Genomic DNA, 16,824 nt, shown 5'->3' with positions numbered 1-16,824 from the left:
TATGGAAGAGGTCGAAAGTGCTGCAGACTTTACACTCATATCTAATCTGACAAAAATTATTTGCTCACCTTTTCAATAGCTTGAGAGATGATGTCTCCAACTTGTTCCTCGATAATACTCAAGTGGGAAAACAGAGCCTATTCAAAGACAAATAAATTACAATTTTAATTCTAAGATACAAACTGCGTCCTACATGATGTATTGTACATTCTCTGTGCACTGTAGGTCTCTTAGTAGCATCCAAGCAAAAATAAACTGTAACCATCTCCAATGCACAGGCAAAACAGTCACCACACTTGAGTAGTTCAGTTTATTTGAGCTGCTTTGAAATACTGGAGACAGATATAAAAATTGAAGTCTTTATTTCAATAAACGGAAGCACATTTGATCAATGTGAAACTATTTGTTTTAAATTTAATAAAAGGGGAAATCTGAAATAGTTTATAACTGTTACGCATTTTCCACTATATCAGTACTTTTTATCCAGTCAGTAAGTTGCAAAATTACTTGAAATGTATTGAATTAATCTGGTGTGCCCTGTACTATCCTTTGCATTCTTGTTTTAATTGAAATCACAAATACCATTTGTGGTACTTTCACCACATTTGTAAATCAGTTTCTAGTCATTATGCTGTACAAATAGAAAATGGCACTGTTCTCAAGCATACATACGGTGTTTGGCAAGGGCAATTTATTGGACCAGAAATTGCAGTTAGAGGCTTCCTATGGGTGAATGCCTCTGACCTGAAAAATTTCTACGAATCTACCTGGTGGTCCAGGAGGTCCGGAGTCTTGCAGTTCTGGGCCTCTCCACAAAGGCCTGCGTAGAAGCCTATATATTCCAGGGACACAAGCGTTCCATACATGTCCCTGGGATCACATGGACTGGCCCAACCAATCCAAGTATGAATGGGAATACTCCCAGAAACACACAAACACTTAAATTTTAAAAAACATCACAGGCTGTAAATTGCAGCCCCTACGGGTGTGCACGAGATGCGCCTGCCCTCACCCGTAGGGGCCGCACAAGTTCCGGGTTCAGACATGCACTGTTCATGCATCTAAACCTGGCATTTGCGATCCGTCAAAAAATCTTTTCACAGATCGCACACAAGCGAAGGAAAGGGGCCTTCGCGGGCGGAGAATTGGGCTATTTGCTCAATCCCGCCCAGTGAATGTCCTTGACATTCTTGCGCTGGTAAAAGCAGGCCTGCTTCCAGCGCGAGTTGACACAAATGTACGACGGCTTTGAGGTGGGTGATTGGGTGACGTCATCAGGACCCAGGTTGCTGTTTGAAGCGTGGGCAGGAGCATTGGCGGAGCCCTGGTACAGCAGAGGAGCGGGAAGGTCGTGGCGTACTTGCGACGAGTGATCGGGGCGGCGGAGTGATGAGGGATCGTGGCTGAGATTTGGTGGGTAATCGTGATAGAGGTTCGGCGAATGTTTGGTGCGGAGGGAGATTGTGGCGGAGCTGCGGCGAGTATTTTTGTGGCGGAGGAGCGGTGAGGGATCGTGGTGGAGGAGCGGCGAATGTTTGTGGTGGAGGAGCGGCGAGTGATCGTGGTGGAAGTGCGGTGAATGAGGGTATGGGGCCCAGAAGAGCCCAGGGGCATCACGGGCCAGCCTACACTGCGATATGTGTGCGCACTACATCGGTGCAGCAGAGCAGGTCTCCAGTCGGCCTGGTTAACTCTTGCCACTGGATAAAGGCCTAGCTTTGTCAAGCCCGTGTGGTGGCTGGTGTGTAACGGTCACCACACATTAAAAAATCCATGCACAGGCATCTTTCACCCCCTCAATTGGAGTTCAGGACTGGAACATCGGGTCCGTCATTGAAACATCTGTGAATTCATGTGGAAGCAAATCAGCCTCATTCGAGGGACCGCCTATGATGATGATGATGATGATGATGCTGCTGCTGCTGCTTTTACCAGCGTAAGAGTTATAAAAAATAGAAAATAAAATGTTATCACTCATTTAGATATTAAAAACCCTGTCCATTAAGATAAGTTGATTTTTAGCCCTGTTAAAACAAATGTAAAAATTTCAGAAAATACATTTTTGTATAAAATATTTAATTAAATTGCATTTTAATTAATTTTAACCATGTACTGTGTTTTTAGAAAGAAAGAATTATGGAACTCACATTCGTATGAATGGGAACCCCCCCTTCACTGAAAGGTTGGGCCGCCCAACATGATCCCAGACATCCGTACAAAACCTGTACAATCCTGGGATATGTGGGCCCCTACGCTGGCCTTCACGTAGAGCTCCAGAACCACAAGTCGTCAAACCTCTGGGGCCTCCAGGTACTTGCGTAGAAATTATTGCGGTCAGAAGCCTCCAACCGCAATTTGTGGCCCCACATATTTTAAATTAATCCAAATGGATTTTAATTAATTATTTAAAACAAAAATTACATTTTTTGAAAAATAAAATTACATATTTTAAAGGGTCTAAAAATAAAGTTACCTTATTTAAACAGGATTTTAAACGTTTAAATTATTGAAAAAATTTCTGTCCTTTAAAAGTTTTGCGCTCATCAGTTGTAAGAATTTCAAGGGCATTTGCTGGGCAGAAACTTGGGCATAGAGCCCAACTCTTCGCCCGCGGAGGCCCTTTATTTCCCGATGTGTGTGATCTGTCAAGAGGATTTGCATGCCTAAACCCGGAACTTGTGGAGACCCTACGGGCGCGTGTTCAGGGCCATTAATTAGGAAAAGAGGATGTAAACAAGTGGTTGGCCAACTGGTGAAACAACAATGCTGGAATGTTCCTAAGTAACTGGACTGTTAAAAGGGAACAATATGGAAAAGTGGGGCTGCACCATGTGTCTGGAATCACAAGATGTGCAGGGCAGCAATTATAAAAATGTTTAAACTGGATGGGGGAAAACCAGGGTGGTGACATGTCCGATACAAGACTGACAACAAAAGGGATGATATTCAACAAACTAGCATTAAGTTACCAATTTAGGAAGAAATACTGGATCCAGTTTTTAGCAAGTCAGGCACCAATGGCAAAAGAGGAAGAAAACCTTTACTCCAGTACAAACGCCTGAACTAGGAAATCTTGGAGCAGTAGGAAATTATGACATTTAATAGGACAACAAGAGCACCATCAGGCATGAGGAGAGTCATAAATTATGCCAATGGGGATGAAACAAAAATGAAAGAGAATACTTAATACTCAATTATGTTGATAGCAGGAGTCAATGGGCCGTAAATTGCGGCCTCTCCGGGTGCGTACGATGTGCGCAAGTGCCCTAAAAGCTCCGGGTTTAGGCATGCGAAGTGCATGCGCCTAAACCCGGCACTTCTGATCGGTCTCAGGCGCTTCGCCAGGAGAAGGACCTTCGCTGGCGGAGATTTGGGCTATTTGCCCAACAAATGTCCTTCAAGCTCTTATGCCTGGACTGAACGGAAGTTCCCAAATACTCCTTCCAAGTGATACAGCGATTTATTTGTACTTCTTGCAATTTAGTATACTGTATTCGCTATTCACGATGTGGTCTCCTCTACATTGGGGAGAACCAAAAGCAGATTGGGTGACCTCCGTTCAGTCCATAAGCGTGAGCCTGAGCTTCTGGTCGCCTGCCACTTTAATTCTCCACTCCACTCCCACTTCCACATTTCCGTCCTCAGCCTCCGAAACTGTTCCAATAAAGCTCAACGCAAGCTCGAGAAACAGCACCTCATCTTTCGTTTAGGCACTTTACAGCCTTCCGGACTCAACATTGAGTTTAACAATTTCAGAACATTACCTCTGGCCATCTTTGGTTCCCTTTCCTTCTTTTTTTTTAAACCCCCCCTCCCCCCCCGCCCCCCCAATCTTATGTAAAAAGGAAAATTCTCTCGGTTTCCCATGGCAGCTGGTAAAATTATTCCGACATTCACACCCTATCTAAAATAATATTTTTCTAACTTCTGCTATTACCATCTCAAGTCTTCCACGCTATCACAGATTCCCTTTTGTTCTTTCCTCCCCCCCCCACCGTCCCTTTCAGTGCTCCTTAAGAATCTGCTCATTTCGAACATTCGTCAGTTCTGTCGAAGCGTCAGTGACTCGAAATGTTAACTCTGATCCTCTCTTCCACAGATGCTGCCTGACTCCTGAGATTTCCATCATTTTCTGTTTTTATATAATTCTTAGATATATTAACCAAACTTTTCCATCCTTAACTCAGGCTGAGTGGGGCCAATTTATCACAACAGGAGGTTCATTTCTCCATTTTGGAGGGACAAAAAACAGAAAAGCACCTCTAATGTTTTATCTGTGGATCAAGCCAGGATGTTATTATTGATCTGGTGGCTGAAAATCACTGAGCTGTAGCTCACCAAAACAGATATCAACTAGGTGGTGTAATAAACAAACACTTTCAACTCTGAAGCTTCATGACTGTGGCGCAATGCAACCATGAAGCCTTGTTTACAACAGATGACAAGGTAGAATCAAAGAATAGAAAGCTGTGAATGTGGTCAGTGAAGAAACAATGACTTGAAATGTTACGGCAGAGGTAGCTTCAAAATAAATACAAGTATTGAATTGAAGTAGGCAGTGGTTATACAATTTGAGGGCTTCGGTGTTGTTCTGCATAAACTATTCAAATAAACCATTAAGGACATTTAAATGTACATTTAGTATATTGCAAACTAATCTGCTGGTGCACTGCAAATGTATTCTAGTGCCTTCAAATGTAACATTTTCTCTCCTAGTTTTTTTTTAAAAAGTGCAAAATAGTTATGAGATCATAATGTAAGCAGTTTTCTATAGAACAAATGGAAACCATCAGGATCATAATATTTAAAGCAACACTATCAAAAGCTTTCCTTTCAATCAGTGGTGGGGAGTTTTATGAGGACTACAGATGAAAAATAATGTTTTACTACAATGTGATTGTGCATGTTTATTTATTTATGCATGTTTATTTATTTTTTTAATTTTAAAAAATTGCCTAAAGCCTTTATTTATTCCTGGGATATGGGCGACGTGGCAAGGCAGAATTTACTGCACATCCCTATATGCCTTGAGGGCACTGAAAGTCAACCACATCGTGTGGGATTGAAGTCATGTGGGCCAGAACAGGAAGTCATATGTGGGCCAGAACAGGCAAGAGCTGGAGCTTCCCATTCATGAAGTATATTCGTAAACTAGTAGTTTTTTTTTTAAATAAAAATGGTGCTGTCTGACAAATTCAGATTTATTGAACTCAATTTCATAATGTGCAATAATGAGATCTGAACTCATGACCTCTAGGTTGCTCATCCAGTAACATAACCACTAGGCTACCAGACCTTGCCCAAGGTGGCTCAATGGCAAATCAATTAAAATTTAAGCAATAAAAAAATTACTTCTTGCATTAAGATATTGAACAACAACAATTTATATCCTTACTAACAGATCCATTACAGACCCAATCCATGTCCGGACCGGGGTCAAACAGGGCTGCGTCATCGCGCCAACCCTCTTCTCAATCTTCTTCGCTGCCATGCTGCACCTCACACTCAACATGCTCCCCCCTGCTGGAGTGGAACTAAACTATAGAACCAGTGGGAACCTGTTCCAGGTCAGATCCAAGACCACCCCAACCTCTGTCGTCGAGCTACAATACGTGGACGACGCCTGCGCACATACAGAGGCTGAACTCCAAGTAATAGTCAACATGTTCACTGAGGTGTACGAAAGCATGGGCCTTACACTAAAAATCTTGCATCAACCTGTCCCCGCCGCACAGCACTGCCCCCCCAGTCATCAAGTTCCACGGCGCGGCTCTGGACAAGGTGGACCATTTCCCATATCTCGGGAGCCTCTTATCAACAAGGGCAAACATTGACAACGAGATTCAACACTGCCTCTAGTGCGTCAGTGCAGACTTCGGCCACCTGAGGAAGAGTGTTCGAAGACGAGGCCCTCAAATCTGCCATCAAGCTCATGGTCTACAGGGCTGTAGTAATACCTGCCCTCCTGTATGGCTTAGAGACATGGACCATGTATAGCAGACACCTCAAGTCGCCGGAGAAATACTACCAACGATGTCTTTGCAAGATCCTGCAAATCCCCTGGGAGGACAGACGCACCAACGTTAGCATTCTCGACCAGGCCAACATCCCCAGCATTGAAGTACTGACCACACTCGATCAGCTCCGCTGGGCAGGCCACATTGTTCGCATGCCTGACACGAGACTCCCAAAGCAAGCGCTCTACTCGGAACTCCTTCACGGCAAACGAGCCAAAGGTGTGCAGAGGAAACGTTTTAAGAACACCCTCAAAGCCTCCTTGATAAAGTGCAGCATTCCCACCGACACCTGGGAGTCCCTGGCCCAAAGACCGCCCTAAGTGGAGGATGTGCATCCGGGTGAGCGCTGAGCACCTCGAGTCTCATCGCTGAGAGCATGCAGAAACCAAGCGCAGGCAGCGGAAAGAGCGTGCGGCAAACCAGTCCCACCCACCCTTTCCCTCAACGATTGTCTGTCCCACCTGTGACAGGGACTGCGGTTCTCGTATTGGACTGTTTAGTCACCTAAGAACTCGTTTTTAAGAGTGGAAGCCGGTCTTCCTCGATTCCGAGGGACTGCCTATGATGATTATATAGAGAAATGTCTCAAGGCAATTCACAAAGCGAGTGATTGCAGGCTGAGGTATTCTAGTCCAGTGGTTCAGATAAGGTTATAAACTAAGAGAACAATCTCCAGCAGTTTGTAGCTGTCTGAAGAAAGATTAGACAACTGCTGTGAAATCACAAGGATTTTTTTGTAAATGCACTGGGTTTTTTTTTTGGAGTGATCTCGTTTGGTTTGGGGTCTGCTTCTGAAGTGGCTGTGCCAGTATTGTCAAAACAACACGAGCAACTTTCCATCATAAAAGTTTAATTACACTTCTGTCATGTATGTCATGTCTGCTGTTTACACCATGACCATTGCGCCATTAAACTTGCTTCATCCTGACTGGCTAAGTCTCCTTTTCAAATTGTGACTGAAAATAGAAAATAAACAATTTTGCTAAGACTTTTTCAATTTTCTTCACATCATACTGCATCAAAAATACTTCCCAGTCACATTGTACCAAAATATCCCACACCCATGATACAGATAGCATAACACTCCACATCCCTGACTGAAAGGAAAGTTTTAGATGTGTTGCTTTAAATGTTATAAATGCTAGGTTGAGTGGATCATAAATTCATAGGAATTTAAATGACAGAGTATCGACCCAAATATCAACTCCATTTACATCACACTGGCATAGAAATGCTTGGACTACCACAAGTCTCGCTTTAGGGAATCGGCACTCAATTCTGCACTGTTCTCATCACGCCAGGGTGCCTCTGCTCCCAGCCATGCAAGACATCATTCAACTCTGCCTCTTCAGTTGTAGATGTGCCTCAAGTGCACCGCCTGGGCTTTGTTGCCTCCCTACTCCCGCCTGAAACCCTACGACCTCCTCACTTGGGCCTTGGGTTACACATCTCTCCCCTTCCAGCCTCAGATCTCTTAGCTGATGACAAATGTCCATCCCAGCATCAAGGTGCAACTCATTTCACCAACAGTGACTGCCTTTGTTCCTTTCAGCTACACTTTGAATCCTCATTAAATTCTAGATGTGAAAGTCAATTGTTAAAAGTTAAAACTTATCTGTGACCAAGAGATTAAAATGATCAGGGGATATTATAATAGGATATCGTAACACGTTTTCCTGACATAATTGGATGCCTTAGCAGTGATAATTTTTCTCGAAGTGATGTTAAAACATGAAGCTACTGAAATACCCTCAAGTTACATCTATTAGCCTGCAATTCAAATAAAGAGAATTTAACAGAGAGTTTTGGTTGGCACTCACTCCTAATCCGTGTGCTCTTTGCTTCCTTGCAGGCTCTGGTGCCAGTTTCTTTCACTGAAACATGCGGTAACATCGCCTAGATATTGCATTACATGTGACTCAGGATTCAACAAGACCCGTATAATGTGACATTTAGTTAAGGAAAATGATTACCTGCTTGGCATGGTAGTCTGGTATTCCAGATTTCAAATCTGGCCTGTTTTCCAGTTCTTTCACCAGTTGGTAGAGTTTTTCATTATTACGGAAATCTAACATGGAAGAACAGTCGGGAAGATGGCCAGTCACATCGCTATCTTGGTTTCCTGAAGGTGTCAGAAGTGATCGGACACTGGCAAGAAGAAAAGAATTATTCTCAATAATTTACTCGTTCACAAGATTAATAGAATCATAGAATGGTTACAAGGTCCCACACAAGAGATTGGTGTGCAAAATTCAAGCACATGGTATTGGGGGTAATATACTGACGTGGATAGAGAACTGGTTGGCAGACAGGAAGCAGAGAGTCGGGATAAACGGGTCCTTTTCAGAATGGCAGGCAGTGACTAGTGGGGTGCTGCAGGGCTCAGTGCTGGGACCCCAGCTCTTTATAATATACATTAATGATTTGGATGAGGGAATTGAGTGTAATATCTCCAAGTTTGCAGATGACACTAAGCTGGGTGGCAGTGCGAGCTGTGAGGACGCCACTAAAAGACTGCAGGATGACTTGGACAGGTTAGGTGAGTGGGCAAATGCGTGTCAGATGCAGTATAATGTGGATAAATGTGAGGTTATCCATTTTGGTGGTAAAAACACAAAGACAGATTATCTGAATGGCAGCAGATTAGGAAAAGGGGAGGTGCAGCGAGACCTGGGTGTTATGGTACATCAGTCCTTGAAAGTTGGTATGCAGGTTCGGCAGACGGTGACGTAGGCAAATGATATGTTGGCCTTCATAGCTAGGGGATTTGAGTATAGGAACAGGGAGGTCTTACTGCAGTTGTACAGGGCCTTAGTGAGGCCTCACCTGGAATATTGTGTTCAGTTTTGGTCTCCTAATCTGAGGAAGGACGTTCTTGCTATTGAGGGAGTGCAGCAAAAGGTTCACCAGACTGATTCCCGGGATGGCTAGACTGACATGAGGAGAGATTGGATCGACTGGGCCTGTATTCACTGGAGTTTAGAAGGATGAGAGGGCATCTCATAGAAACATATAAAATTCTGACGGGACTGGACAGGTTAGATGCAGGAAGAATGTTCCCGATGTTGGGGAAGTCCAGAACCAGGGGACATAGTCGAAGGATAAGGGGTAAGCCATTTAGGACTGAGATGAGGAGAAACTTCTTCACCCAGAGAGTTATTAACCTGTGGAATTCTCTACTGCAGAGAGTTGTAGATGCCAGTTCATAGGATATATTCAAGAGGGAGTTAGATATGGCCCTTACGGCTAAAGGGATCAAGGGGTATGGAGAGAAAGCAGGAAAGGGGTACTGAGCTGAATGATCAGCCATGATCTTATTGAATGGTGGTGCAGGCTCGAAGGGCCAAATGGCCTACTCCTGCACCTATTTTCTATGTTTCTAAGCTCAGGAGGTTGCCATTCGGAGAGTCAAGTATGTGCCAGTTCTCTGCAAGCGCACTTCAGCTAGTCCCACTCCCCCACGCTTTCCCCGTAGCCCTGCAAATTTGTTTTCTTTCAGATACTTATCCAATTACCTTTTGAAAGCCACAATTGAATCTGCCTCCACCATTCTTTCAGGCAGTGCATTCCAGATCATAATCACTCGCTGCATAAAAAAGATATTCCTTATGTCATCTTTAGTTCTTCTGCCAATCACCTTAAATCTGTATTCTCTGGTCCTCGACCCTTCCACCAAGGGAACAGTTTCTATCTACTGTGTCTAGACCCTCTTGATTTTGAACACCTTAATCAAATCTCCGCTTAACCTTTTCTGCTCTAAAGGTCAAATTTACCAGAAATAGAAAGCATTGAATGCCTATCATGCAGCTTATATATTGATGATATACGATTAGTATGCAGTATCTAATTAATGCGTGTTTAAGCTACATTATATCCCTAGGTTGTTTAAATATAAACGATTATATATGACACAAGGTGGCAAAGTGTCATCACTATTTTATTACATGGTTTCATTTTGGACACTGAAAACATATTTTCTTGAATAGCATGTATTTCTTTTCAAGTACATTCTTGGAAATGCTTTCAAACACATCTCAGAATCGAAATAACTGATAACTACTCAAGTTTCACTCGTTATTTTTTTCATCTGACCCCTTGCGCTGCCAGTTTTATACCATATTTCAAGCCAGACACATCTACTGAAACAGCATTAAAAGTTTTAATTCTAGAAAATAAATCTGTACTGCATTATTGTTTTGTGGCTATGGTGTTACTACAGCTTAGAAAAGCACTTAGTTGTGTTTGGTTGATGACATATAATCCCAGTATCTTACAAAATACCTCAATTTTCAAACAACATTATCCAAATTCTTACCCAAAACCTTTATATTCTGGAGGTAGAAAGTATGTTGGAAGATCAGCTGCAGTCGGAACAGTAGGATAGGTCTGTATACAGTCCAACCTTTTAGGCCATAATATATCCTGCCAACATAAACAGCACATGAATAAATATTACATATTTTAGTACTGTATTTGTTTTGTAATTTCATCTAAATATATTTTTCTTGAACACCTACCAATTTATTTCCGGTAAGTTTCTAAGATGTTTCATAAAGTAGAAGACACTTCTGAACTCATGGAAGTATGCATTTTTGCAATTTCTGAACAAAATAAAATCCTAATTACCTTATACAAAATAAATATTTCTTCACCACTCCCCATTCTCAGCCAACAAGGGTGGGTAGGCAATTTTCTGACGTCTCCACTTTGCAACTGGCTACACTGAGGTACACTTGGGTGACCCTCTTAATTTGTCTTTCCTATTTCCCTGTATGGGGCTAGGGGAATTGAAAAAGCATAAACTTCTTCACAACTGGCTAATCAGAGATGCAGACAGTGTTTCATCACTCTGTGCAGCATTGTACTTGAATGCCAGTGCTCTGCCTCGGAATTCATAAAAACCCTGCAATATGTCATTAGTCTAGAATATTATAGTCTAGAATACCAAAGGATAAAGCACCCCACAAAGTCTTTTAGCACAGCATTTATAAAAAAAAGTCAGACAGACTTACTACTAGTGTATGTTGATCCTACACAAACACGGAGCTGAAGCAATTGATAAAACAACTTTATATGAGTCTTTCATTGTCAGAGGACAGCTTCAACAACTGTTATTCAAACAATGGAAAGTAAAAATTAAATCAGATCAGAAAAAAAAATCAATTAAGACGTCATTAGTAAATAATGAAAAGTAAAAATAGGAATGCTATATGAATGGGAAACCTTGGATATATATATTATATTGTGTTGGTTTGAAGGAATAATGTCTTGATTCGAGAATATAGTTCCTGCAGCAATTCAGAATATAATACATTCCCCATCAAAACAAATACCTGAAGTGGGGCTGGATGGGGTGGTGGGGGAGAGAAATAAGTAAAACAAGACCCCAATGTAGACACCCCTCTTTCTCCTTCCCCATTACTTACATTGTAACTTGAGAAATCCTTTCCCCATACATTCAACACTGATCGACCTGCTGGTGATGATGGGAATTGCTGCCTTGTGTCGCTCCAGGTCATATTCATCCCAAACCTCATCTCAACGGGCATCATACTGGAAGTAGAACTGTCCTCGCCAAACTGAAAGAGGAAATGTATACTTGCATATCTTTCACTGTTCCCTTTTTAAATAATCATAAAAATGTTGTCTATGCAATGTTCCAATAATGTTAGACATATGAAGTACACAGCCACAGAGTGGTCCAATGACGCTCCCTTTGTAATTACCCAAACTCAGTTAAGCCTTTTAGAGAAAGTACCAAGCGGAGGCTTGCAGATTTCCAGAACTAAAAGAATGAGAATGCTTAGTGGAGATTCAACTCATGGCAATCTGAAGCAGGACCAAAAAAAGGAAGACGATGGGAATGAGTTACCTATCTGTGCCTTGACTCGAGAAGAATGCATACTACGAGTGAGGCAAAGGCAGGAGGAAATAACTTACAAATTCTTTCAAAAAATGACTAGGCTATTCTACAAATATGGCCAGCAACAAGTGTTGGTCGTTCTGTATGAAATGAGAGAGATCTGAAAAAATAAAGCTGAACCACAACAGTTTTTTTCAATGTTTTTTTTTTAAAGTATGGACAAACCTTCATTGTTATTAACATCCATAAAACAGAAACTGAATTTTTAAAAAAAGGTCAAATATCAAAAAAACAATTCGTATTTAAAAAAAATTACACAACCTTCAAATTGCAATCGAGCAGTACCTCTGCATTCTGGAAAGGCAACTTTTATATTTACTTAGTTCCACCACAATAGTTGTCAAACACTAGCATGTCAAGCAAACATTATTTCAATCCACGTAAACATTTAAAAAAAAAACAACCTGACAAGTGTAATTAAAGTGGTACTTCTATGGCCCAATATTGGTGTAGTTTTTCAATGAACCAAATCTCAATCACAAATGTCGTCACAATCTCAGGGAGTAAGTATCTCAGGAGGTATGACCTTTTTTTACAAACTCAAAGATCATTACTACTAATTCGCAGATCTCCTGTGGCATTGCCCAGAGGTAGTCCAGGGTCTGGACTGGCCTTTCTGACATTTACCACAGTCCTGCTGCAACTTAAAAGCAATAATATTTCACCTATTGCTGTAATACTGCAGATTTACTGAAGAAATACACATTGTTAACTCAAAAAAATACTGCGCATCGGATGCTGAAAGATAATGGTCTCAGATATATTTGTAATAATACAGGTATATCCAAGGCTGAAAATCGGTTCAACTAGAGAAAGTAAAAAGTGGTGGGGGATAAAGAGACATGGCAAGGGGTCACTAGCAGGTTGCCAAATGGATCAGCGCTGGTGACACTACTGTTTTGAGCGTATATAAATGATTTATAACAACAGGAACAGAAATAAAGCTTTACAGACGACAGCAAATGGCGGGGGCGATTAAATAATAGGGGACAGAGGGATCAAGATAGTTTAAGAAGCTGGGGTGATGAGTAGCACATGGCACTTAATGTAAGGAAGTAAGCTGTGAGGAAGACTAACTGGATCTTAAAATGTAGTCAGTGTGAGAGAGCACAGATCCCAAGAGGCAATAATGAGTCTGTACAAGTTACACTTGACGTCCTGTGTTCACAATTCTAGTACTACAGATAGGGTATCCAGGCATGAGGCAGTGTTGGAAAGAGCAACCAAACTGACACTTAGCTTAAGCTATGAGAGGTTGAAGAGCCTATGCTGTTTATTCTGAAGAGATGGCTCAGGGTAGACATTATTCAACTTGAGATCATTGAGGGAAAAAAAAGTTGATCCTAATAACGTTTGAAATTATCACAAACTCTACAAACATTGGTTTCAAACCAAGAAAATGCAAAAACAGTTTAGTTAACTACTTTGTGTATAGGGTGGTGGACATGTGGAATGAGCAGTGCAGAGAATTTTAAAAGAATCAATAGATATTTAAGGGTCAATTGTGGGGTGGGGGGGGGGGGGCGGGTCATTTTTGGGACCGGACAGATGATTGCAAAGTCTTTTCCAACCCGGTACTTTCCTCTTTTGCAACATGCTGGTGATATTAAATAACTTCATTGTTATAAAAATAAAGTTATTTTTGAAGATCACGGTACATGGTATACCATTAATATTCTTCTAAAAAAGAGTCAGGCCAGGGAACCTGAAATTTCCCAGTTAAGGAGCTGAATACAGTGGAAGTGAACTGAAAATGAACAGGTACATCAGCATTCTAAGCTGTGCCCAAATAGCTTTTATCTTGCATCAACCATGAATTGTTTAAATTGCTAGTTCTTCATTTTATACCTGTACATGTTCTACTGTGTCAAATAGGTCTCCTCTGGTATAGCGCACAGGACGATCCCACTGGCAGTGCAACATTTGATGTTTGTTAATCCAACGACAAATCTGGTGGTTTCCTGGAGAATAAAAGTACAGATCTGACCTAAATAATGTTTTTTGTACTATTGACTAACTCCTTACTGATCCCACATTTTGGAGCGTCACAGGTCAAAGATGGTTTTACACATTTTGTGACCTACACTGATCATCTGATTTTTTTTCTGGAAGAGGGTGCTATGACTTCTAAGCCACTTTTTAATAATTTGGCTCCTGGATAATTTATTGCCCAATATGACAAAGAAATAAGACAATTAGATACAAAACGGTTTTCAATAAGGATTTAAAAATTAAATATGAAATATGTTGACTCCTATACTTATTACTGTACTTCATTAAACAACCATCATCTTTATCATCAATTACCTCAAACAAAAGTGGCATTATAGTTTGAAATTATTCCAAAAGACAATCCAAGAATTCAAAAATCTTCAATACTTTTAAGTCAAAATATTGTACAATATTTTTGCTTTGTTTAAATCTGATACCTACACGTTTACCTGCAAAATAACTATAACTACAGGCAGTATTTAACATGATCAGCTGAGTACAATGAAATTTACAACAATGCTGTTTTACAACTTGCACCAAAAGACAGTGAATTTACCAAGCTGAGTCTCTTTAGCCATTTGAGTTTCATGGATTATATTTCTCAGCAGCTGCTCATCTTGCATAACTTTGTGCTTCTCTAGCAATTCCTGCTGTCTCAGGTAATTATCATGCTGCTTCTGGTACTCCTTCAGTTCATTTAACGTCCGCTGCAGAGATCTAAATATATGAAACAACATAATAGGCTCCAATACGCAAGGACAAAAAATAACTGTAAATGGGATGAAGTCATGACGCAAACATGTAAATTTACTTCCACTGCAAATCAACATTTTGTGGAGTTGCATCTGTAAAATATCTTTTTACAAGACTGTTTTAGTACGATCTGAAATGACTCACTGATAATGTTCCTGTACTACAATTTTCACATAAGTGTCCTTGGGATACATTTGTTAGAAAAATATAAAAGGGGGATTATTATTCAACTGGAGTTAGTTGCACGAATGATAAAACAGAAGAATAGAATTCCAGCAGTGTCTCTTTATAGTGATTGCAGAGAGCTAAGGACTGAAAAAACATATTGAAGTCTGTGCGTTTAAACAGATTCAACAGTAGCCTTCAAAAGGGAATTGTATAACTATTTGAAGGAGAAAAAATGCACGGTTATGGGGAAAGACCAGGGGAGTGGGACTAACTGAATTGTTCTTCGAGAGAGAGCTGACACAGGGTTGATGGGCCGAATGGCCTGCATCTGTGTTGTATGATTCCATGATAAAAACAAATTAGTAGCAGTGTTTCTCCTCCATCTCACCATACCTGTGCTGTGCCTCCAGTTTTTGCTCCAGTTTCTGCTGGCACAGGACGGCATGCTTTCTTTTCACTGCATGTTCAAAACCAGGCCTTATAAGCAGTGCCTGATCATAGCATAGTACTGAATGGTTATACTCCCCCAACATCTGGAAAAGAAAAATACAAATTACATCAAAATTACATCCAAAATTAAGAAACTGCTTAATCCTGGACACCATCCTATACTATATGCAAACTTGTCCAGGCGCTGCTAATGGTACCAGAAAGCAGAAAGGTTCTCCACTTCTGGACACTGATTTTCCTACTCTATAATGAGTATGATGGCTGCTGAAATCATTTGGATTTTTTATATTTAAAAAAAAAGTTTCTTTGCTTATATCATCTACTGGTTCTTCATTGGTAGATTTGCTGCCTATACAGTCATATTAAAGACAATCAACATTGTTCAAATAACACTGTTTTGTGGTTTTATTCCAAATCAGGATGTTTGGCCCATGGCCACTTTCCATGTGTGACAGATATTTTACAAGTGTGATGTGTGATGGAGTGCAACACGGAATATGAAAGACATTCACAAGACACAAGGCTTTGAATTACATTGATACAGAATACAAAGTATTCAGAAATATACCTGCTGCCTGACAATTATTCCATTATTGTACATAGTCAGATTTTGTAAAATATTACAGAATATTTGGTTTCTTGTTCTTTCTATATTCTAACTGTCATAACAGAACACATCAATTACATCTCTGGTTTCACAACAAATAAAGCACCTTAAAAGACTTAAATGCAACAACATTTTCACACAGTCTATATGTAAAAAGCAACAAAAGTTGATCTGGCAGCATTGGATTCAACGAGATGACCGAAATGTGAAATTTAGTTTGGAGTAGGGTGGGGTAGGGGAGCAGAGATAAAGAAAAGTGACAAACATTTTTAAATGTTTAGTCAAAGAAACCAAAAGTATCATTCAAAAAAGTGAAGGTACTCATGGCACAGATGCAGTGGGATAAAGGTCTCCCCCCTCACGGTTAAATTCCTATTCTTGGATGTCTAAAAAGGAAGATGTGGGGTGCAACATCAGATGTCATAAAAATGGTTATATTGTACTTGAAGTTTGTACTATCCTTACATTTAATGGGGTCCATTATTACCTGTACTAGCACTCGGGAAAACTGAAAAAGAACACCTAATCCTGGTTAGATCAGAATACAACATTTTTCTTCATCTCCATTTGTTTGCCTCATTGACTATTGGCTTGAGTTGCATTATTACAATGCACATCCAAACGAACAGTCAGTTCTCCACAAATAGATCAATATCAACAAATACAACCCCTTTCTTTTAATACACTTTCCTTTCTGTAGTGTCTCTGCACTGTATTATAAAGTCACACGAAGCATACTGCAGACAAAGTCACTCATGACCTGCACCTTTATTCCCAGGACCAAGGAATCCTGAGCCTGCGTGGAACCTCCCTTTAAGTACCTGGCTGACCAGGTGAGGAGTGTCTCCCACAAGTTCACCCCCTGTGGTCAAGGTGTGTATTTCACAGTTGTATACAGTGTACAGTGTTGTTAC

General features: G+C 40.8%; 1 protein-coding gene across 3 annotated transcripts in view; it reads right to left on the bottom strand.

Annotated features, from left to right (window-relative positions):
- Nucleotides 1-16,824, bottom strand: part of ttc17 (tetratricopeptide repeat domain 17) — a 178,764-nt gene that overhangs the window by 90,241 nt on the left and 71,699 nt on the right. For all 3 annotated transcript variants that reach the window (XM_070899666.1, XM_070899667.1, XM_070899668.1), the window contains 7 exons: nucleotides 15,247-15,386; nucleotides 14,489-14,649; nucleotides 13,789-13,901; nucleotides 11,444-11,596; nucleotides 10,333-10,439; nucleotides 7,991-8,165; nucleotides 69-137 (listed from right to left, as the gene is read on the bottom strand). In XM_070899666.1, coding sequence (XP_070755767.1) covers nucleotides 69-137; nucleotides 7,991-8,165; nucleotides 10,333-10,439; nucleotides 11,444-11,596; nucleotides 13,789-13,901; nucleotides 14,489-14,649; nucleotides 15,247-15,386 — 918 coding nt within the window. The remainder of the gene's footprint in view (nucleotides 1-68; nucleotides 138-7,990; nucleotides 8,166-10,332; nucleotides 10,440-11,443; nucleotides 11,597-13,788; nucleotides 13,902-14,488; nucleotides 14,650-15,246; nucleotides 15,387-16,824) is intronic.

This window comes from Pristiophorus japonicus, chromosome 14 (genome assembly GCF_044704955.1).
Source record: "Pristiophorus japonicus isolate sPriJap1 chromosome 14, sPriJap1.hap1, whole genome shotgun sequence".
NCBI classification, from domain to species: Eukaryota; Metazoa; Chordata; class Chondrichthyes; family Pristiophoridae; genus Pristiophorus; species Pristiophorus japonicus.
The sequence above is the reverse complement of the archived record's forward strand: the minus strand, read 5'-3'. Positions and strand labels throughout refer to the sequence as shown.